The sequence below is a fragment of the Chaetodon trifascialis genome, chromosome 14, assembly GCF_039877785.1.
Source record: "Chaetodon trifascialis isolate fChaTrf1 chromosome 14, fChaTrf1.hap1, whole genome shotgun sequence".
NCBI lineage: Eukaryota > Metazoa > Chordata > Actinopteri > Chaetodontiformes > Chaetodontidae > Chaetodon > Chaetodon trifascialis.
The window spans coordinates 26,945,075-26,969,248 of NC_092069.1; the positions used below are offsets into that span (position 1 = coordinate 26,945,075).

General features: G+C 47.2%; 1 protein-coding gene across 1 annotated transcript; it reads right to left on the reverse strand.

Moving 5' to 3' along the window:
* Nucleotides 1-12,429: 12,429 nt before the first annotated feature.
* slc3a2b (solute carrier family 3 member 2b) lies at nt 12,430-22,520 on the reverse strand. The gene is made up of 8 exons (XM_070979575.1): nt 22,076-22,520; nt 20,395-20,585; nt 19,419-19,592; nt 18,139-18,236; nt 17,499-17,641; nt 16,559-16,874; nt 16,131-16,190; nt 12,430-15,938 (listed from the first exon to the last, which is right to left on the reverse strand). Exons 1-8 carry the CDS (start codon nt 22,405-22,407, stop codon nt 15,591-15,593), a joined length of 1,662 nt encoding a protein of 553 aa, XP_070835676.1. The 5' UTR covers nt 22,408-22,520; the 3' UTR covers nt 12,430-15,590.
* Nucleotides 22,521-24,174: the final 1,654 nt, after the last annotated feature.

Consider the following 24,174-nt stretch of genomic DNA (forward strand, 5'->3'; position numbering starts at 1 on the left):
TTAATGTGGTGTTTGGAGTTGTGCTGGGATTGTGTTGTTGCTCTCTGTTGTTGGAGAAAATACAGGCAAGCCATACCCTTTTAAAGCACATTAAAGTACTATAAATCGCTAATGTAAATCACTTTAGTGCAAACCACAACAATCGCAGAATACAGCTGATAAGAGATATTTTATCTGTCAGAAAATCCTTTCAGTCATGTAGTTTTAAGAGAAAGTTGCACTTAAGGGTTTCATATTTTCTGCATAAATATATGTGTGTGTGTGTGTGTGTGTGTGTGTGTGTGTGTGTGTGTGTGTGTGTGTGTGTGTGTGTGTGTGTGGGCGGAGCTGTGTGTATGTGTGTCACTGGGGCTGATTGATCGTCTAATGAATATCACCTGCATCTACCTGGGAGTTTTTTTGCTTAGTACAGGGAGAACAAAGGCAGAGTGCAGATATTTCTGTTGACCGCTAAAGCTTTTACCATCATATAGTCCAGTTCTGCAAGTCCATCTACACTGTATGTATATTTGAAGGTATGTTTGATTGAAAGGGTCAAATAAACAGCCTTGAACTGCAGTAACGGCTTCATGCTTCCCTCCTTGGATTCAGTGCGTCAGACAGATCCCTGTATTCCTCTCCGTGTGACTAATTTAGTTTTCTTAGTCAAGTTACAGTGCAGGCGATTGTAACATAACTTCCAATGTATGCTGTCTGATTGACTGGTGTGTCTCCACCTCCCAGAGAGTTAAAATGTGACTGAGCATGAACAGCAGACTGAACTTTTGACTCAGGGATACTGTTAGGGTTCTTTTTCAGTGCCAGCTGAAATAGCCTGGTCAGAGGGTTTTGATACAGAGTTCAAATGTTTCTCTGTTATTTTAAGTGGAAAACCAATAATTATTAGTTTTATTCTAACAGCATTCCAGGCCATCAACAAAATGCAACAACATATACAACTGTTTTGTGCATTTGTACAGTAGCCCTTAAGCCTTTTATGCCTATGGCTGGAATTGAATCTCAATTTGTTTACCGGTAGATCCTCATGTTGGCCCATTTTGTTGGCCACTATTCATATATGTGTGTGTGTGTGTGTGTGTGTGTGTGTGTGTGTGTGTGTGTGTGTGTGTGTGTGTGTGTGTGTGTGTATACAGCTTAATCAGGCTATAATAGAAATAACTGTTTTTCAAATTATGTCTGTGTAATCCTGATACATCAAGAGACTGAGCTCATAGTGATCACTACATGCTGAGCTGAACATCTCCGGAGTCCTCTCAGCACAGTACGCAGTGCACCTGTCTGTATATTGTGCTACATTTGTATAGTGTTTAACATCTTTGTTACTTTACTTGCAGGAATAAGAAAAAAAGTTAGATACACTGAAGATTATTTGATTTTTTTCCACCATTACCTGCATTCCAAATAATGTGGAGGTGTGTGGTTTAGGTGCCCTAAATACCCCTATATTTTCCAGTGAGATATTGCCACTGCAGTCTGTTCTCACCACCAACCTCTGCCTGTGGTGGTTCCACCCCAGCGACCAGCCCCTCTAAACCCAGCCCCCCGCCTAGGCCCACACCTTCCACAGCCGCTTCTTCCTGTGAGTGCCCTACAGGATGTGGGCATACAAGCTGAGCGGTGCCGGCATGTACAACACCGTCCGGAGAGTCTTGTACATAAACGGCTGGTACTTCATGGACACGGAGTACCTGGAGTGCTCTTTGTGTCACAGGAAGTATGTGGTGTGGGCGCAGGACATCTTGGAGCAGCTCGACCCAGCAGATCGGGAACGCTTTCCAGCTGTTCTCACGTACAAGTAAGCAGAGCTATGGGACACTGGTCATTGAGACTTATCATTTGACAGCTCAATTTTTGTTGACCTTTGTTTGTTTGCCTCTCCCTCCTTCCTCACAACACAGACTGGCCTGCAATAAGACGGTGATTGGGATGCTGAAGGAGGGCACCTGGGGCAACGTGCCTGCTCTGGTGGAGCAGCACACCAGAGAGTGGATGGTGCAGTCGATGAGCTACCTTTCTGTGGTTCGCAAGCTTCGCCCACTGGGTGTGGCAAAGCAGGGCTAGGTGTCCATCCCACCCATGCACCCGGTCCCCAGCATTCCCTGGCTGCTGTCGGTCTATGTGAGGGAGGCCCTCCCTCGGCTGGCAGAGACCAAAGCCAGGGTCACGTCCATCTTTGGGGACATCTTGAAGATGGACTCCACAAAGAAGGCAAACTTTTGTCATTGTTCTGCGTACATGATAGCGAGCGTGATAATGTCATGTGATTGTTGATGTTGTTGTTTTGATTGTGTCATGTTTCTTTTCCTGTACAGACGTCCAAGAAGCTTAAAGGAGACGCCGCCGGCTCAGCCGCCTGGGTCACCAACGTGGGCAACAAGCACAGGCAGGTGCTCATGTCCGTCCTCACTGACTCCAAGGGGGACGGACTGTTGCCCATGTCGGATGGACTGATGTGGCGGTACAGAGATGCTGGAAAGACCTCCTCCTCTGGTTTTATATGTGGACCGGGACTGCTGTGCCATCACCGGACAGTGCAGTACTGTGTGTCAATTGAAAACACATTCTTTCATTCCCGCTTGGACAGCGGAGGTGGATTATAAAGATGTGTTTCATTCTCTGATCAGGTCGCCGCCATGTTCGGTGAGTGGGAGCAGCTGGTGGTGCACCTGGACATGTGGCACCTCATGTGACGCTTCGCTAGGGGCGTCACCACCAACACTCACCAGCTGTATGGCCACTTCATGGCAAGGCTGTTGTATGCCATTTTCGAGTGGGACCGCAGCGATGTGGACAGGCTGACGGAGGACAAGCAGTCTGCGGGGGGGAGGGACGGCAGCATCGAGCTGTCTGCCAGGGAGCTCGCTCGTCACTGCCGCCATCGCACTCGAGGCCAGCAGGGGATGGAGCAGCTCATCCAGGAGGTGTTGGACTCCTTCTGGGAGGCAGTGGACACCAGGGGCGTCCAGCTCATCGACCACCCCAGGATGGAGGAGATTTGAAGCGCCCATCGTTGTCACCTCCACTGCATTCAGGACCCGCCGGCAGTGGAGCTCTGCACCAAGACGGGGGAGGTGACCCGGGGTGGGGTCAGACTCCCCCTTTCCGTTGCGCCAGAAGCTCCACATCCATGGAGTCGTTCCCCCTCCACCAGTGCCGCTTCATTCCAGGTGAGCTATGTTGTTGTTGTTTGATTTGGTTTTCTTCTGTTACTTTCCAAATTAAGTGATGGTCAGAGGACAAATATACAAATATACCTGAGCTAAGTGTGTTCAGCTCAGGGGTGTGTGTGTGTGTGTGTGTGTGTGTGTGTCTGTCTGTCTGTCTCCTCAGCTCATGCTTCCCATCCTTGTCTTTCCTGTCACAGGCACATCTGCCAGCGCCCTCCACTTCCAGGTGTACCTGCTGGATGGCCTGGTGAGGTGGAATGAAAACCGGGCTAGGGCAGCAGTGGAGGACAGCCAGGGGAAGATGCTACTGTTCTACAGTGCCCAGCTGCAGCACAGCTTCAACCAGCTCACCCAAGAGATCCTGGGTCTGACGCTGGTTGAGAATTACACCCAGCCTGGGGAGTACACAGGTAAGCTGTCAGGGAAGAGCTCATGTGTGCAGGCTGGCGGACAACCAAATGCCGAACTCAGTCATCGCATCTTTTCTTTGTACACTTTGTTCAGGGGAGCTCATCGGGGTGGGGTGACTGTACTCCCAGACAGGTGCTGTGCTGCAGCAGGATCTCGGCCGGGATCCTGACATTCGGGGTGGAAGCTGAGTGCAGAGAAGGAGAGGATGACGGCAACGACGACGAGGGGTTCCAGGAGGAGCTGGCAGACATGAGGTTTGCCCATGACCTCAACAGTCTCCTCCTCTCCACACAGCCTCAACCTGCCACCGCCGCAGCCACTGTCACCGCCACCTCGTCATCCCAGTTGGGCCCAGCCCCAGTGGAGCCTGTGGAGGTTGAGTAGGAGGAGGAGGAAGAGGTAAGCGTGCGCACTCGATGCTAAGACTTCACATTTCTGAACATTTCCCTGAGGAGCTGCTTTGTGTAATGAAGACCGACCTCCCTCCCTCTCCTCTCTTTGTCAGGACATACATGGGCCAGACAGTCAGTGAGGGTACCGGCACGCTGTCAATCTAGCCCTGGCCCTTGTACAGCTGCGTCACCGCGCCTTTGTGACAAAGAAGCAGGTGAGGGAGATAGCCACGCTCTGGCAGAAGCTGTCAGAGAAGGACAAGGCACCTATCTCCTTCCCCCCGTGCCATCAGCAGCGTCTGGTCAAGGGCTACTTCAAGGCCGGCCACTCCAGATGTGCCCACACACCAGGCGTGAACAGTGTGAAGCGGTAAGTGTGGCGTGTGCGCTGACATGTCAGATGCATTCTTCTTTGTGAGAGCTGTGAGTCCCTTTCCTGACACAATCTGTCGCTTGCTGTTGCTCTGTGTAGTCTGAGATTGACAAGCCAGATTTCTTCCAGTCCTGATGCTCTCTGTCTTCCTTCCTTGGGCAGGGCGCAGGTGCAGCACAATCTCCTAAAGCCAGCAGGAGGGTGGAGAACATATTTTTGGAGCTGTGCTGCATTCACTATGAGGGCCGTATCATCGCCGGGGTCCAGATCAAAAGCTGGGGGTCTGTCATGAGGGACTACAGCCAAATTCAAGATAACATGTACAACTGCAAGGACCTCATGGCAGCTGCCCCCCTGCAGCTGTACAGCGTCAACTGACGAACCCTCCTGCAGTGGTAATACTCTGTGGTTCATGTCATGTCATGCAGTGAGTGTAAGAAAGTCAGCAGTGAACGGTGTGGTGTATTGAAACCGAAGTTCCAAGCCACATGGAGCAAAAATCAAAGTTTCAACTGTGTTCAGTTGTTCAGAAAAAACTGTTCTTGTGTTCTGTCATCACATGTCTACATAGGAAAACAATTATACTACAGCAGTGGATTTTTAACAGCGTGACATTGATCTGTCAATCTCTGCCCACCAGGCACAACCAGAGGAGCAAGGCGATGCTGACGAGCAGCGCATGCCTGAAGGTGCTGGGCCCCAGCACTGAGCAGACCGCAGCAGAGCCGCTACCGACAGCCAGGGCTCTGTGGAAGGAGCCTTTGTGGCCTGATCAGCCTTTTGTGTTCCCTGTCCGTGAGGATGCCTCCGGTCTGGCTGTCACTCACCGTGGACCCCTGGCACCAGGCCTGTACAGCATTGCCACCACCAGTGCCGCTGCAGGCTCCTCCTCTTCCTCCTCTTCCTCCTCCTCCTCCTCCTCCTCCTCCCCCTCCTCAACCACCACCTTTGCTGCCGGCCCCAGTGTGCCATGCTCCACAGCCTGGCAGAGGGAGCTTGGGGAGACACAGCAGCGACAGGCCCAGAAGCACTCCTCAAACCCACAAGGAAGACTTTTGAGCACTTCCTATGCAAGCGCTGTGGCCAGCCAAAGACCAAAGAATTTGGCCACAGCCACTACAGAGGAGAGCACTTCTGCTCCCAGGTTGAGGGCCGCTCGGTGGAGGACTGGCTGGCAGAGAAGAGAGAGAAGGACCCCCAAAAGGTCAGTGACCTCATGTCATGTTTCACACATCAATTTGATGTCACTGTGACAACATGATTGCTGTTGAGCGCTTGTTGCATTTGGAGAGATCACCTGTTTCTGACAGCCATGTCTTACTCTGCAGACTCAAGCCACCACCCAGGATGCCATCCTGCCTACCCCACAGCTTGTCCCTCAGCCTGCCACACAGCCTGTCGCTCGGCCTGCCAGCAAGCAATAACTGTAAATATTAAGTATTTTATATTATATTATAGTATCAAATATAATATAGTGTATATATTATTTTATCTAAATATTATAAATGTATCAATAAATATTGTAAATATTCTTGCTCCAGCCTGCAAGGACTGATGAGCTTTGGATTCTTAAAATAAAACCAGGCCGCCTGTGCCAAACTGTCAACTTTGTCTCTGGATGAATCTCCACATTATGATGTCATGGTGATCACATGATAACAAACAAAACATCTGCACATTTTATTGTAAGACAGGAAAACATCTGAAACACTTGGTCAGTGGTGGGAATGCTGTGTGTGTGTGTGTGTGTGTGTGTGTGTCTGTCTGTCTGTCTGTCTGTCTCTGTGTGTCTGTAGATGTGTCCCAATTCAGCGGCTGCATCCTTTGGAGGACCCAACCTACGAGGCAATGGCTTCGGAGGCTCCTCCATCGGCCGCATCAACTATCGGTAAATGGGACGGTCTAGCCTTCGGAGCATTTCCTGATTGCGTCACGACGTCATAACTTCTTCCCTCCTAACCCAGAAAAAACACACGTACGGAGACAAAATTTAACAGACGAAAGACAGGCGACCATGGAGCCAGAAGTTTTGAATCTGTTCTTTTTAATATATCTTTTTTTGGAGGAAGAGGAGAGGCGGCTCCGGCAACAGCGACACCGACGGCTCGTTTATCTCTGGGAGAGCACCGTGGGGAGGTAACATTAACCGGCTATTTTAACCCATATTAACGTTCATACATAGCTAGCATAGTTCGTGGTAATTAATATACCCGTTAATAAACGATACCGTTTAGTGACAAACGCTAGCCATATAAACTATGGACTGACATATATGTCATTTAACCATGAGTCTTGATACAGGGTTCTGTATGCTGTAATTTTAATGCTATGTTTTCAAGATCTGAAAAGTGCTTGAATTGAATAGTTAAATGTGTACAAACCCTGTAAATAACCCTGACTTAATTCAATAGCCTATTAAAATGTTGTGTTATTAAACATCAGAACCATATTGAGAAGCCAAAGTGTAACAGATGGAGAGATGAAGCATTATTGGTCTAAGCTTTAACAGTCACTTGAGTTGTCGTATCAACTAAAATTCAATTGCTCTTGTTTAATCCTCCTGTTCTTACCCTCCTTTCTCCATCCAGGCAAGGCCGATGTACTGCTGCCTTAACCTCGATGTTCCCATCCTGTAAGTGTATTTTTCTAACCATCATGTCACCAGGCACGATTTTAGGCTGACCAGAGAGTCCCTGGCGGTGCTGCTGAAGCTTCTCCACCAGGAAAGGCGACACGGATGGGGTGCCATAAGTCTGCCTTTGGTGGCCAAAAAGCCACCAAAGGCAGACTGAGGTGCCTGCAATGCCAGCAGGTGGACAGCAGGAGGAGCGACACTCAGTGTCAGGCCTGTGACATGCCCCTCTGTCTTGTGGTAGACAGAAACAGTTTTTTTGAGTGGCATAGATGATGTTTTGTAAATATAAAAAATGCCTAGGCATTGCCTGCATTTTATGTAAAAAGTAAATTATGGTAAATTACTGTACATCGATTCCGAAGTTTACAATTTTGTATTTTCATTCTAAGTTATAAAAATGGTCCATTAAACATATTTGTGGTTTTCACAGTAAAAAATACAACTTTTTTTCTACTTAGATTTTATGTTTTCTGTGTGATTTTAGGTCCACCGTGTTAATATAGTATACCAAAATGGAAAAATAACTGTAACGATCGACAGGAGCCGCCACTGGTCAGAACTACTGTAACTTGTGTTCTCAGATTAGTTCATTTAATTAATTGTGTGCATGAATTAACTAATCCGAGAGAATGAATCCGTAATTCTTCCACATGAACGACAAAAATGAGCAGAAGACAAAGTTAAATAATAATATATTTAACTGTAAGCGATGTGACAGGTGTCAAAGATAAAGCGCTGTCCAAACATCAGCGCAGAGCTCAGATTCTTGTGATTCCATTCAAATCATCTGAAGACAATCACAACAGGTTAAATCAACGTCAGCAACAACAACCGATTAGAAAACCGAGACATTATAACCCCGACCCGAGCAGACTTTATATAATCCCTCTGAATATTTTCTTATCTTTTTATTTTTTTCCTTTCTTTTTGTCAACTTACTATCCCTGGTAGGAATAACAATAAGCAAGTTCCCTCAACTCAATGTATATAGTTGTCTTTTTAGGATTGCTTCACATGGATGCATAAACTGCAACTATGAAGGGTGTAAGCTTATATCTTGAAGAGTGTTTGTTGAGTGTATATGTGTTAAAACTTTCTTAATTAGAAAAATGTACAAGGACATGTTCTAAGGAAAGTGACAATGGACATTCATGAAGGACCAAGAAAACTGTCCTTAACCACACAAACTGTGACTCTTGTTGCTCACCTGTATGTGAAAATGGTTGCATAAACAAGCAAATAAAAAAAAAAAAGAAAGAAAGAAACCTGAGACAAGCCACTGCTGAAGTCTCAGAGTATTCCAGCTATCTTTAACACTAAGAAACAGTCTGGTTACGCTGGCAAAGGTCCTGATGATCCAATCCAGTGAAAGATTTAGTCCAAAACATGATATTTATGCACAGAAAGTGGTTATAACACTTCAAATCAGCTGATGACATGCTAACCACGTCCATTTTCTCTATTAAAACTCCAGTCAGCATTCACACGTAGGCAATGTTACTTTCAAAATGGCTGCCACATGCTTATGTTTTGATTGACACTTCACTAGTCCAATTAGCCAAATAATTCAATTCAATTCAATTTATTTGTATAGTGCCAAATCACAACAGAAGTTGTCCCAGGACACTTTCCATATAGAGCTGGTACAGACCAAGCTCTTTTAATAACACAAAATAGTACACTTACTTGCATGTTTAATATGTACTGACAAGTGCTTCTCTTCTTCTTCCCTGCAATTGTAAAATGCTAACGATGAACGAATAATACACTCAAATGAGAGGCGTAACACCCATCCCATGTCGCTGTATGATCTGCTCGTGTATCAGTACCATGGGCGGGGCCCTGGGAGCTTATCACATTTAATCAAGCTGTTACCTGTACTTTTCCCTTATTTCAAAACTAAAACAACTGGAAGTGCCTCCAACAAGATTTAATAAAGTATAGTAAAATTTTTTTATCCTTGCATTTTAACCTTATTTATCCCTTTTTATCGTTAGTACCTGACCATGTAATAAACTATGACCCAACAAGTTTAAATGCAAAAACCCACAAATAGGAATTTAACCAAGAAACATAAATAATATCATTTAAGATCACTTTAAATAAACAGAAATGAGGCAATTGTTAAACACAAACTGAATCTATTTCATTGTAAAACACAAAATGAAATGAATGCCTCTCAGTTACTTTAACTCTCCTTTAAACCTCACGTATTACTTTTAATTACTCTCTACTATCGTTACTGTGTAGTACCTTTAACATGTACCTCATTAACATAATGTGGGCCCAGACTCACACTTGACGACAGCAGCACAAAGAAAACCCTGCTGCAGGCCTGAGTGGTGGCTTAAGACAAGGAGGCCTGGATCTGCAACGTTTACACGACCATTAAATAAAAATGCTTGTGCAGTGAAATCAGTACTCACAAATCCTGCCGATATTCAACGGTTTGGTGAGGGCAAACTGGACACCTGGTGACAGGTGGAGCAAACAGCGGCAGGTAAAACAGGAGCGACGATCTGCAGTTCACCAGGAAGAAGGAAACCACCCTCCATCGTGCTCCAAAGCAGTTTCCAGTCCTTTCTCTTTCTCACAGCCACAAATGTCCGTCTCCTGAATCAGATAAATCAGATGATTTCTCAGTCCATTCACTATTTCATGGCGAACTAGCTCTAACGTATCTTAACCAACTGCTCCACACGCAGAGCTAACAGTACTAAACAGGGCTCTCAAGTGAGGTTTTTTGGGGGGGGGGCTCTGATAAATGACACATAAATTTGTACAAATAAAAATATTTATTCAATTCAGCATTTCTTAGTGCAGGTATGTGTATGTATGTGTGTGTGAGAGAGAGAGAGAGAGAGAGAGAGAGAGAGAGAGAGAGAGAGAGAGAGAGAGAGACCACATGTCATGTAGTTGACCAATCAGGTGCAGCTTGAACAGAAAAAAAAGTCGAAAAAAAAGCGGGGCAGGAGGCTCCGATGGTTCAAAGAGGCGCTAAGAGCCGTTTGTTAGCGGCTGACTCGTCACTGATTCCTCCACCTTTTCCACTGTCCTAAAAATAGCAGTACAACTTGGTGGGCATTGTTCTGCTGATTTCTCTGCGTGAGAAACACAAGGTGTCGCGTGTGAGCGTGTGAAAGGGTTGAAATGCGTGAGTGCCACGCCCAGTGCGGGAGACTTGACTAAAGCAAGCAAATGGCAAATAGGCTAATAGGCTAATGCTAACAGCTACTTGTCATTAACAGCAAACCTCGATTTTTATGCCACATTTAGTCACAGCAACACACACGAGCTTGTTTTTACCTCCTGTAGATCACAAAAGTCCACACCTGAAGGACAACTGGCCGTCAGCCGTCATTGCGAACAGCTCTTAGTCTTCTCATTCCCTCCATGATGCTCTCCTCTGCCTCCCTCCGCCTACTCAGAACCAGCAGCTCACGGCTAAGCCTCGCCCCCTTCTCTGGGACTGTAATTTGATTGGCTGCTTGTTTACTATCTTCCAATGACTTTAAGGAAACACGAAGATTGACTGCAAACAGTTCGGTTATCTCGCTGATTCCAGCGCTGACTCATGTACATGTAAAACAAACTATGATCAAACATTTTTTGTATATTTGCATATATATTTGCACATTTTTAACAAATGTATATGCTTTTAACCTACACTTTAACCATTTTTACACATTTTTACCCACATTTGAATGGTTTAAACCATATCTAAACATTTTTAAACTTTTAAAATCTATTTAAATTTCATCTTTGAATGAAATTCAGCCATGGCTACAGAGGCACAGAAACCAGTACAGATACAAATCACTGTTATTTCAAAACTTATTTCAATCCCATAATAATCACCCTGGACAGCAATCAGAGCCTCCTCTGGCTTCTTGTTGGCACTTAATGTATACAGATATTTCATAACGAACATTTCCTCTGTTTTGGAGTCAAACGGATTCATGAAGCGTTTCCTCGCTTTGGTCTACCTGTTTCCCTGAGCTGTTGTCCATCCTCTGAGCGGAACTCCTCTTCCTCACATTTCACAGCCACAGTCATTACATGCTGAGGTTTGTCCAGCAGGTGCAGCATTAGCATCAAGAGAGACGAGAAAACTCTTCAAAGAGTCCTTCACAGTACATGTGGTGGAAATGTGAACCAAAGCTTTGTGAATGTGAATCAACAGCATTAACTGGCTCAGGCTAAGCCTGCCCTTAAATCTTCATCTACAGGAAGTCTAAGAAAAGAAAGAGCTGCATAAAATCACCATGAGGATTTTCTTATGATGCTGTGAGGGACGTTTCTGTGACCTCTAAGTATCTGCTCTGAGCTACCTCAGTGCTCCCTGATGCGTCATGCACCAACTTCACCAAAACAAAATCCTCATATGTGTAAAATTGTGTTTGGCAATGACGCTTTTTCTGACTCTGATTCTGATTTGTTGGAGGTTGTATGTTACCTGTGATAAATCAAGGCCTCGAATCACCGGTTTATTCACACGCAAAGTACAACAAAAAATCACCACAACGGGAAACTCAAAGTGCTACAAATAAAACAGAAAAACTCCAAAAGGGAGAGGCGAGACGTACTCACGCTGGCAACAGAAAACACGCTCAATACAAAACTGGCAGTCGGCAAAAATACGTTCAATACACACTAGTGATAAGAGAGGCTTGAGGACGGCTCGAGAGCGAGAGACACGGGATACACGGCTGGACCGAGGAACAGTCTGACACAGCAGTGAGCGTGAGTGAAGCATATGAAGCCGGCTAATTGGCGATGAGCTGCAGGTGCGGCTCGTGTGACCCGCCCCCGAGCCGGCGGCCCCGCCTCCCTGCACCGAGCCTGCTGAGGCAGAGGGGAAAAGAGGAAGGATCAGTCGAAGTGCCAGAACCAAAACAGAGACCATGACATTATAGGCAGGTTGGCAGATGAACTGACGGTTTGACTGAGACTTCTGATCCAGAGACACAAACAGAGACCAGTTAAATACTGGAAACCACAAGGGCAAATTACTGAGTGTATGAACTGACTTTGGACATGTGGGCACCACGGAGGAGGAACAACAGTGTGACAGAGTGGTTGGAGAGCTGGGCTAGATGTGCTGAAAGGCTGGTGGGCTGACGGGAGGCAGGTGTGCAGGCCAGGAGCAGACAGGTGTAAGCAATGAGCAGATCCAGGAGCCAGGAGAGCCACGAAGGGGGACCACACCCACCCACATAGATGTAGGAGCAAAGAGAGAAAGCTATGGGGAGCACCAGGATCTCTTCATAAGATGAAGCTAACATCCACCTTCAGCTTAAAGATGCTTCCTGAAAGCGTCGTGACTGAAGCGTTGATGACGGCAGGTTATCGAGTGAGTCGAGTCTCTGAAGCTGCGGGAACCAAAAACTACAAGTTTCTCTGGAGATTTTACTGTTTTAGTCATTTCTTTTTTCTTTTTTTATTGATTTCACATATTTAACTAACAAACAGGCACTGAACAAAACAATAACAATACTTGAATTAGACATAAAATAAAATAATATAGAAACATAATTTATTAAACATATATGACAAAAGGTAAAACAAACACATCATAAACAGACTATTAGACATAACGAAGTATAAACGCTCTCAGCAACAGACTAATGTCAAAGTCACTGTGCAAGGTGCTAACAGAGTCCATCAGAGGTTTCACATTCTTCCCTTCGTGATGTCAGTCAGCTTCCTCGTTACATCGAAGGCACGTCCAGGTTTCTCCAGTATGAAGCAACCGTCCTCCTGGCCTGCAGGAGTTAAAGTTGCCTGTTTTGAGTTAATGATAAAATCTGGGGGATATATACCTAATGTACACACTTCTGCTTGGTAAGGGACTTCCACATGAACAATGCCACATGTGGTTTGAACAATTGTTTTCCAGTATTGTTCTAACTTGGGACAGTCCATACTCTAAACATGTGATGCAAGTGTCAGGGACACCAGAGGAGCGTTGGTTGAGTCTGACTGGAGTGATGTAAGTTCTCGTCAGCCACTCGTATTGCAGCAGCCTCCTCCCATTCAGTCGTTTCTGTGCCCTCTTGAATCTCTGGCCTCCATGCCTCTAATCTGTCAGCGGTGGACTCGTTATCACGTGATGATAGGGCTTTATAAAACAAAGAAATCCCTCTCCTCCCATTTTGATTGAGAACTAATGTTAAGGACTCTGGAAGCAGGACTCAAATGCAGAGACAGTAATCACAGTTTATTTAGAAAAAGTAACAACAAAAGAAGTAACAACTGAGGGAGCCGAAATAACGGGAACGGAGAAGTCAGTCTCTGCTGGAGGACGCTCGACAGCTTCTAGTGAAAAAACACAAAACTCCGTTTAGGGAAAGCACACAGGCTAAAGTCCAAAAATAAACGCTGGAGAAAACTCGACAGCCACCACACAAAAAACAGAAATCTCCACTCGGGGAAAAAACTCACAGGTAGGATGAAACTCAGGTGCTGGAGAGAACTCGACAGTCACTGGTGGGAAACAAAAGCTCCGCTGAGGGAAGAAGCACACGGGCAAACAAAAGAAACAAAAGTGCTGGAGAACCACTCGACAGACACTTAGAACAAAAAACTCCGTAACGGGTTAGCACACAGGCAGGAAAACAAAACTCACAAAATCACAGCGTGCACGAAGGCAAGACGGCTGGAGAACACAAGGCAGGAACCTGGAGATCAATGCTGAGGCGAGAAACACAAGCATGAGCAATGTGACCATCTGGCATCAGAGTGTGGGAGAAGCATGCTTAAGAAGGAGAGTCCTGATTAGGGGAGATAGGTGACAGGTGTGTCAGGAGCTGCTCAACCCAGCAAAGATCAGCCCTGAAAAAACACACAAAACAGAGTCAGAGCAGATCACCAAACCACGGCCACAACAACGAAGAGATTTTCCAGATGTGATAGTGGTTCAGATGTTATCTGCTTATGTTTTGATAATATGAAACGTTTCGATTGTAGATATTTAAAAAATGTTTTTAGGAATACAGTATCTCTGACACAGCTGATCGACTGCAAGAAGATCACCATGCACATATACATCCTCTGCTTTTAGCACAGCCCAGGTTCATCTGCCTTAAAAAGGCATTTGCTCATATGGGAAATCTCCAACATGCCAATGTGCTTCATACCAAATATCAATAGCATTTTTGAGAAAAGGGTTTTCTACTGTTCTCCCCAAAGATTTGGGGCCTGCAGAGTATAAATGTAGTTTTATTGGAAGGTTTGGTATTGACATTTGCTCGATGTTCACCCAAGCAGGAAAAGACTGCAGAGGACAACTGAGCGGACCGATGAAACCATTTCATATTTGGAAGTTGGAAAGTTCCCCTTTCGTAGGCAGGTAGCAGCCTAAGTCTCAGTCTAGATTTCTGATCGTTCCAAACACATTTCCTGAATGTTGAGTTTATTAAAAAATGATTTTGTTTGAGTCATTTCTAACGTCTAGTATGAACACTGATGTTCCTTCAGTCACATCTGCAGTAAAATGAGCGATAAGGTTAAAAATCTGAAATGAATCTAGACTGGATCGTTCCTCTGATGCCTACTGTCATCTTCATCCTCCTCTCCCTCTTCATCTCTGACATCTTCATCTGATCCAGCTGAAACTTTCCTGCTGGGAAAATTTCAGTTTCTGTGTCTCTTCTTTTCTTCTCATGTGGTTCATTTGTCGTTTTTAACGTTTATATGCAGCAAGTCTGAAATGACGACAGAATCACAGATGTGACGTCAGGTTCACGTCACCCTGGAACATGAATTACAAAGCTGTCGACAGTTTACTGCACATTAAGCTTCACTTTGATACTGGACATTTTCCAGTTTTGCATCTGTTTCTAAGGGATCCAGTCCGAACACACAGCTTCGGACAGCTAAGAGGTAACCTGAGCGTCAGTGACAGTAATAATCAACGATAGCCGAGGGGATCGAACAGTGATCATTCAGCTGAATGAACTCTGAAACCACGCAGCTCGTTTAAAGAAGTGAACTACAGGCCAGTTTAAAGTTAGACACAGTTTTATTGTGGTTCAGTGATAGTCATCATTCTGAGGTGAAGAACAGCTTTCAGGAAGGTTATTCTACTTGTTTTCAGACGTCGGCGGCTCACACACGAACATTACACACTCTGAAAAGACTTTTTCACTTTGTTTTTTCTGTTTTCACAAAATGCTCCACAGAGAAAAGCCACAAAGACGAGAGAAGATTCAACACGACGAGTAAAAGTGAAGGAACACAGAACGACTCTCCACTCAGACTGAGGGGGTCAGGTGAGGTTCACCTGCTCGGCTCAGTGGGTCATTGTGCCCTCAGTGCTGACTGCAGACACGTAGAGAGCCTGAAAACATAGAAACGTTCTGCAGATTCATTCTGGAGGTTCACTGTGGATCATCAGCGCCGAGGATCTCCTCAGGAAGTGAATTCACTCTGATTCTCTACTTCTCCTCTTTCAGTATCACTGCCTGCCTTCTGCTCTCTGGCGCCCCCTGAGGAGGCTCCTGTAACTACAGTTACAGATGGAACGATGGACTACTGAGGAGCACAGTGAACGTGACCCCTGACCCCCCCGTCTGAATGTGGTTTTAACCCTCTTATCCTCAACAGCACATCTATCCAGTGTAGGGAAACCTGAGGAGCGCGGCCTGTCCGGGGCCGAGCCGCAGGTCCGTCAGGTCCACGCTGGTGTCCGCCGGCAGGACGCTGCTGTTGGTGCTGAGCACGACGGCGGCCTGCCGAGGCAGCGCAGCGCCGCTCAGCTGCAGCGCCGCCGCCTCCTCAGCCCAGTTGAAGGCGGCCAGGTAACGCTGGCTCTGATCCCAGACCCGCAAGTACGCCAGCGAGGAGGAGGAGTTAGAGAGGAGGACGAAGTCTCCGAACAGCAGGGAGCGCTCTTTACCACGAAGCTCGCTCAGACTGCTGAAGAAACTGCGACATGACAGACGCTCCGCCTGCTCCTCCTGAACACAGAGTACATCATCACAACACAATGTTACTACAACTACTGCTGTAGTACTACTTCAACTGTTGGATATATTCTACTGTGCATCACTTAGAGTCAGTGTTCATGTTAATCCATAGTATAAATGATACATCCTAACACGCAGTAACACGCAGTATCTACGTGTTTTGTTGATGACGTGTTCGTTTACCTGCAGAGTCCCATTCAGCTCCTCATCAGAGTCCCAAAGCATCCTGGGAAACTTGTTGCCCTTTAACAGAGACAATAAATGATTGTTTAATGATTTTATGATTAATGATTTAATGATTGTTGGAAATGTTTGACTCCACGACGGAGAAATGAAGTCACAGTGTATGACCGCGTCCTGAGGGTTCATCAGAGGACAGCTGATGGCGGCGCTCTCCAGGCCTGTTTATGGTGGCTCTTACTGAGCTCACATGAGGTGGAAAGTAACTAAGTACGTTTATTAAAGTGCAATTTTGCCATGCTCTTAACTTTTAAGCTACTTTCTACTTCTACTCGTTACATCTCAGAGAAGAATATTGTACTTCTTACTCCTCTACAGTTTCTGAGGATTCACAGCCTGGTGACCCTCGGCCCGCCCCCCAGCATCCTCACCTCGTCCATCAGGCCGATCTCGTCTCCATAGTTGAAGACGGGCGTCCCGGGCAGCGTGAGCAGCAGCAGCTGGTGCAGTTTGACCAGAGCCAGGCCCACCAGCGACGCCAGGTGACCCTCGGCTCGCCCCCCCAGGCTCCAGGCCAGCTTGGTCTGGCTTTGGGACGAATACAAGAGCTGAACGGACCGAGCGTGCTCGGCGGCGTCGGCGTAGCCTGGGCGGAGGACCCTGGAGATCAGCAGGTCGACGCCGGTGGAGGAGAGGAGGGCGGACACATCTTCAGCTGAGGAACGGTCCGTGACGCCGATCAGGACTCTGGAAAACACAGTCAGCCCGTTTCAATCCAAACTTTACACAGTTTCAGTACTTTACAAACACGGTGACTGTTTTTGAAGGTCAGGACAACAAAAGTCTGACGTCTGTCCACTTCCTCCAGTCACTTCCTGTGAAGAGCCCAGGTAACAGGATTAACTGGTGAACTGGATTAGAGGATAAAGTGACGACTGCACCTCGAAGGCAAAGTCAGAGGGTTCTGTCTGTCTGAGCGTCAGCGAAACGTGACTTCTGCGAGGCTTCAGCTGAGATACATGAACGTGTTTGAAGCAGCAAAGTCAACAGGCTCGTTTCATTTCAGGTGACGTCTGAAAAACTGTCCTGGAAGAACGTCACGGCAGTCGCAGGTTAAACACGGAGGCAGACTTTGTTCAGTGGTTCACTGGTTTATCTTGTTTTTGGAGGGTTTCACTCCTCATGTGAGTTTAACACCTCAGTCCTTTGTTTTCACGTCAGTTTAGGAGCAGAATCTGATTCTGGACCAGTCGGTAACAGGATGTTTGCTGGTTTCTTTCTGTCTCACAGAGTTTTAAAAACTCCTGTTTATGAGGGGGTGCGATGTGGATCAGCTGTAGACCTGGTCCCCGGGACACTTCGGTTCCTCACCTCTTTTTGGAATGCTTGTCCGTCCCGTTCTGGACGATGGCTCGGATGTCGGTCCACAGAGACGGAACCACACCGGCCACCCGCTCCACCCCCGACAACTGCACGCCGTCCACGCCTTCATCCAACCAGAACACCAGAGCAGACTGACGAGACAGAGACAGAGACAGACAGAGAGAGAGACAGAGAGAGAGAGAGAGAGACAGAGAGAGGCAAAGGGAGACAGACAGATGGAGAGAGACAGAGACAGAGACAGACGGAGAGAGAGATAGAGAGAGACAGACAGAGACAAGCAGACAGAGAGACAGATAGAGAGAGAGACAGAGACAGACAGAGAGACAGACAGACAGACAGACAGAGAGACAGAGAGACAGAGACACAGAGACAGAGACAGAGAGAAAACTGAATGTTAAACTGTTTCACGTCTGTCTTCTCTGAGTTCAAACTGGGACAGACTGAGTTTTTTGAGTCAACCTGCAGAAATTTGTCTCTAAATGTCTGAAAGCAGAAGACTGAGTGTGTCCAGAGGTCAAATCAGCCGCTGACCTACAATAACTGACTTCCTGCTGTCGCTCTCTATGTGAGACCTCCAGCCGTGCTGTACTGCATACTCTACTGCATGTACTGCGTTCTGAGTATCCACCTTCAGTCTCTCGGCCACGCTGGTCACACTGATGTTGGAGAACCAGGGTCCAGATGATCCCTGGTAGTTTGGAGTCAGATCCAGAACCACAGAAATACCTGCAGAAACAGATGAAAGCTGAACTGAAGCACAGACGGGACGTAAACGAGGACATTTAGTCCCGTTCAGTACTCAAACACAGTATCTGTTTCCTCCATTTTTTGCTGAAAGTTTTGCAGAAAATCATCTGATCTGACAAAAGAGAAGTGAAGGACTGGACTTCATATTTCTGCCTCAGAGTTCATGAATATTCATAGAATCTGAGACTGCAGTGACTTTTAGGATGAAACACGGAGAAGCTGCACGTGATGAACTGAGAGGCGTCGTTTCAGAAGAAAGAGCAGGATTTTACAGACTGACTGCTTCTGTGCTGAAGAACCAAGAAACGCTGCTCAGAGACCAGTGAAACCACCTGACGCCTCACCCCAACCCTAACCTGACCCTGACCCGACCCTGACCCTAACCTGACCCTGACCTGACCCTGACCCTAACCTGACCCTGACCCGACCCTGACCCTAACCTGACCCTGACCTGACCCTGACCCTGACCCTGACCTGACCCTGACCCTGACCCTAACCTGACCTGACCCCAACCCTAACCTGACCCGACCCTGACCCTGACCTGACCCTAACCTGACCCTGACCTGACCCCAACCCTAACCTGACCTGACCCTGACCTGACCATGACCCTAACCTGACCCTGACCCTAACCTGACCCTAACCTGACCCTGACCTGACCCTAACCTGACCCTGACCTGACCCTAACCTGACCCTGACCCTAACCTGACCCTGACCTGACCCTAACCTGACCCTAACCTGACCCTGACCTGACCCTAACCTGACCCTGACCTGACCCTGACCCTAACCTGACCCTAACCTGACCCTGACCTGACCCTAACCTGACCCTGACCTGACCCTGACTCTAACCTGACCCTGACCTTTCACTTAAAACTGACACCTTCTGTTTAAATTAAAGCTCATCTTAAAACTAATTAATGCAAAAAAAGTAAGAGAGAACCTTTAATGGCATGAACTGATTAACAAAACAAACGACGAATGAATCATTTTTAATGTAAATGTCAGTCACTCAATTGAGTGACACATTAAAAACTCTGAAAATCCTGAAAAATATCTTCCTCAGTCCTTAAATATCAGAGAGAATCAGCTCACAAAAAGCCCGTGAACCCTTCATGTCTGAGCCAGTTACTCTCTGTGTGTACTTTCAGGAGTATTTCTACTCACCCTTCTTATGAGCGGCCTGGACGAGGCCTTTAAACTGCTCCAGGGTTCCGGCCTCGGGGGAAATCTCCTCGAACCTCAGGTTCACGGCTTCGTCTGCCGGGGCGACGTGGATCGGTCCAACCACCAGACCTCTGACCTTCAGCTGAGACAGACTGTCCACCTTCTGCTCCAGGCCTGAGGGGGGACGACACGTCAGACTCCTGCTGTCCACTGTCCTTAAAGGACTAGTTCGACATTGTCTCTCTCTGTCAGAGTGTGACATGTTCAGCAGTCAGGCTGTGGTTAGCTTAGCTTAGCATAAAGGCTGGAAGCAGGGGGAGCCGTTAGCTGCTCCATCACTGTCAACCAGCTTCTCCTCCAGGGATTTAAATCCTGTCTGCAGAGGAGGAGGAGGAGGAGGAGGACACTTCACCTCCTGCAGTGTCTCTGCTCCCCCAGAGGAGGCGTCAGCCCTGCTGGCAAAGGCTCATGGGAGCTGTAGTTGTTGAATACTAAAAACTAACTGCTAATCTTTTCCTGATTAAATGTTTTCAGACGTCACACATTTATCTTAAATTTGTCCAGAAAAGAAGAATTGAAAGAAACAAACCACAAACCAAAAACCACAGAGGAAGAGGAACGAAGAGAAGAGAAGAAGAAGCAGAAGAGGAAGGTGAAGTCATCCTCAGCCTCTGTTCACTCAGACTGTTTCAGTTCTGCTGGATGTCAGCAGATGCGTCATCAGCAGCTTTTTTAAGGTTTTTAAGGTTTTTTAAGGTTTTTTAAGGTTTTTTAAGGTGAGTTTCGGTGACTTTAAGGGAGAAAACTGTCCTCGATTCTGATTGGTCCATAAGTGTCCTGATAAAAGGTGACATTTGTCTTTAATGGACAGAAACTGAAATGATCTGTGAGCTCAGAGGTCTGCCTGGATGACCAGACCACCTCCCTTCCCTGAACTCATCTCCCAGAATGCCGTGCGAACGCCGGATGTTCTCACCCTTCAGGTCGCGGGCGGCGGTGAAGGCCTGGACGCTCCCGATCTGGTACAGCGGGCCGTCGTTCCACCAGCTGGTGGCGGGCAGATCTCTGCAGCGAGGAGCCTGCAGGATGATGAGGACGGCTCCCACCAGCATCCCCAACCAGCCCAGCCAGAAGACCACCAGCAGCGCCCAGCGGGTCCGCACCCAGCTGAGGACACACGGAGGAAGACCAGAACATGAACAGACCCGAACCAGACCGAACCAGACCGATCCAGACCCAATCCAGACTAGATCCAGACCCGCACCAGACCCGAACCAGACCCAATCCAGACCTGACCCAGACCCAATCCAGACTAGATCCAGACCCGAACCAGACCCAATCCAGACCTGACCCAGACCCAATGCAGACCCAATCCAGACCTGATCAAGGTCCGAATCAGTGTGAAGAACTAAGCGAGTCACCGCTGTGCAGAAGCTTCTGCACCTGAGCTGAACCTGCCAATTACATCACAGTTCACCTGTTCACTGTGTGTGTGTGTGTGTGTGTGTGTGTGTGTGTGTGTGTGTGTGTGTGTGTGAGTGTGTGGTTGGTGTACATAAACACACACTGTCTGTCTGCTGTTGACTCATTTAAAATGCAGAGCCACACCCTGACAGGCAGCTGATCTCAGGTCAGTCTGTCACACTGAATGAGTACTGAGGACACTGAGTACACTCACTGCCTGTGTGTACTGTGTGTATACTGAGTGTGTACTGTGTGTATACTGAGTGTGTACTGTGTGTACTGTGTGTATACTGAGTGTGTACTGTGTGTATACTGAGTGTGTACTGTGTGTACTGTGTGTATACTGAGTGTGTACTGTGTGTAATGTGTGTATAGTGTGTGTGTACTGTGTGTACTGTGTGTATACTGAGTGTGTACTGTGTGTACTGTGTGTATACTGAGTGTGTACTGTGTGTATACTGGGTGTGTACTGTGTGTACTGTGTGTATACTGAGTGTGTACTGTGTGTAATGTGTGTATAGTGTCTGTGTACTGTGTGTACTGTGTGTATACTGAGTGTGTACTGTGTGTACTGTGTGTATACTGAGTGTGTACTGTGTGTACTGTGTGTACACTGAGTGTGTACTGTGTGTATATTGAGTGTGTACTGTGTGTACTGTGTGTATACTGAGTGTGTACTGTGTGTATACTGAGTGTGTACTGTGTGTACTGTGTGTATACTGAGTGTGTACTGTGTGTAATGTGTGTATAGTGTGTGTGTACTGTGTGTACTGTGTGTATACTGAGTGTGTACTGTGTGTACTGTGTGTATACTGAGTGTGTACTGTGTGTACTGTGTGTACACTGAGTGTGTACTGTGTGTATATTGAGTGTGTACTGTGTGTACTGTGTGTATACTGAGTGTGTACTGTGTGTATACTGAGTGTGTACTGTGTGTACTGTGTGTATACTGAGTGTGTACTGTGTGTAATGTGTGTATAGTGTGTGTGTACTGTGTGTACTGTGTGTATACTGAGTGTGTACTGTGTGTACTGTGTGTATACTGAGTGTGTACTGTGTGTAATGTGTGTATAGTGTGTGTGTACTGTGTGTACTGTGTGTATACTGAGTGTGTACTGTGTGTATACTGAGTGTGTACTGTGTGTATACTGGGTGTGTACTGTGTGTACTGTGGGCCTGTGCGCGCCCCTCACCCCGGCGTCCCGGCCACCCTCAGCAGCTCCTCCTTGTTGAGCCCGGTGAATTTTACCTCCTCCTCCTCCTCCTCTTCCTCCTCGGGGATCTTCAGCTTCACGGCACCGTTTTTCTCCGCCGGAGCCTCCTCGGCTCGGTCTCCTCCTCCTCCTCCTCCTCCTCCGGTCATCGGCTGCTTCTCCTGCTCCTCCTGGTCCAGATCCGCCTCGCTCACATCGGCCTCCGTCGCGTCAGCATCCGCGGCGACCTGCGCGGGCTCCGCCGCATCCTTCGGCTCCGCATCTTTGGTCTCAGCGTCCTTCAGCTCCACGTTCGTCTCCTCCGTGTTCATCCCGGCGGTGATCCGTCAGTTTACCGCGAACCGATCGAATTAAAGACCGGGTCTTTGTGTTTGTCACAGCGATGTCCTCCTCCGCCAGCTGTCTTCGTGATGTCTGTCTGTCTGTCTGTCGAACGGGGGGGGTGGGGGTGGGGGGGGTGGGGGGCTGCAGTAATGCTGCTTTCAGTGCTGTCGGAAATATGGGAATTAGACTTACGGTGTCCGCAAACCTCTCACAGTCCAATCTCAGCCAGTATTTAGACCCTTTACTCCAATAAAAGTACTAATACCACACTAAAAAATACTGTGTTAGAGCCCCGCAGGCTACTTCTGTAAATGTTGAATTATTTTCACTGGAATATAAAAGTACAAGAAAGTATAATCATAAAAATGTACTTCAAGTATTCAAAGTAAAAGTATTCAGTACGTAAAGTGTCCCCTGTTTCTGCTGTCCCCTTGTCTCTTGTCTCTTCAGGTCATCATGTCTCCTGTGTCTGTTGTCCTCTTGTCTCCGGTCTCTTTAGATCATTGCGTCTCCTGTGTCTGTTGTCCTCTTGTCTCCAGTCTCTTCAGACCATTGTGTCTCCTGTGTCTGCCTGCTTGTTGGTTTGCTTCCCCTCCAGAACAGCAGGGGGCAGCATGTAGAAGATAAGCTGTGAGGCCCTCAGCTGATGCAGAGCAGCTCAGGAAACAGGCAGACCAGAATAAGATAAAACGGCTCATGAATCTGAGCGTCGTCCTTCTTCTGTCCTCATGTTCAACAGGTGAAGCAGAAAAGCTTTCAGGGGCTGAAGACGAGCAGGAGTTCACTTTAAATCAGCTGAAGTTTGTTTGTGGACAGAAATCTAAATGTTTTTAAGATGATGTCATTAATTCTGTATTCGATGGACTGTGTGCACAAAAAATAAGTTCTGATTACTGAAATGTAGACGAACTGCGTCTGTGAACATAAACAGTTTGAAGATGGAGGACGTACACAGAGTCTCAGTCATGCTCCAACAGGAGACATGTACGTTTGACAAGTCCAGCGTTTAACGCATGAAGACGAGCTGAGAGTCCATAGAGTCCACAGTCCGTAGAGCACTTTGTTGGACACCTTCACATCGGACCACTGTTTTGTCCTTTCTGGCCTGTCCTGTCCCTCACACTCACTACATTAACGGCAGCAGTAACGTGTTGGGGGTTCTGACCCCACCACTGTTTCCACCAAACATCATGAGCCGTCTGACCTCCACCTCACAGTCCTTTTCTTTCTTCCTGCCAGGATCAGCAGGCTCGTTTCTATGCGTCATCAGTGCTGGTTGGATGTGGGCATGTGGAGGAGAGGGTTCGAGGTGGATCTGTTTTAGAAATGAGAGCCCAGAACTGCTGACAGTGTCTGACTTTGGAGTGCCAGGCTGTGGCTAATTCCTGGAGGCAGCACAGACCAGTGCACAGCTGGTGCCAATCAGCTCGTAACAGAACCAGCTGAGAAGTGCTCGCTGGGCCTGGGACACTGAGGCCATGTGGGGACACTCTCCCAGCTAGAAGACATCAGACGGCTGAGACGGGTTGAAAAGGATGAAATGCTTCTGGAGCTTGCTTCTGTTCTTGTTCTTGGTCACAACAATCCCGTAACCTCATGAGCAAAACCACGTGACATGTTAAAATCCATCTTACTTTAAATCACAGTCTCTAACAAACCTGATGAATGACGCTGGAGGCTGAAGGGGTCCACAGAAAGAACGAAAGTGAGACCCCGTCGGTTGAGTTCAGTGCAGTTTGCAGTTTGTCCTGCAG

Excerpts from the sequence above, each read along its gene's own strand:
- slc3a2b (XM_070979575.1), bottom strand. The coding sequence starts at position 22,407 with ATGAACACGGAGGAGACGAACGTGGAGCTGAAGGACGCTGAGACCAAA. Across the intron at positions 16,875-17,498 it reads GACAAGCATTCCAAAAAGAG|AGTCCTGATCGGCGTCACGG; the intron begins GTGAGGAACCGA and ends TGTGTTTTCCAG. Across the intron at positions 16,191-16,558 it reads AGATCGGCCTGATGGACGAG|GGCAACAAGTTTCCCAGGAT; the intron begins GTGAGGATGCTG and ends TCTCTGTTAAAG.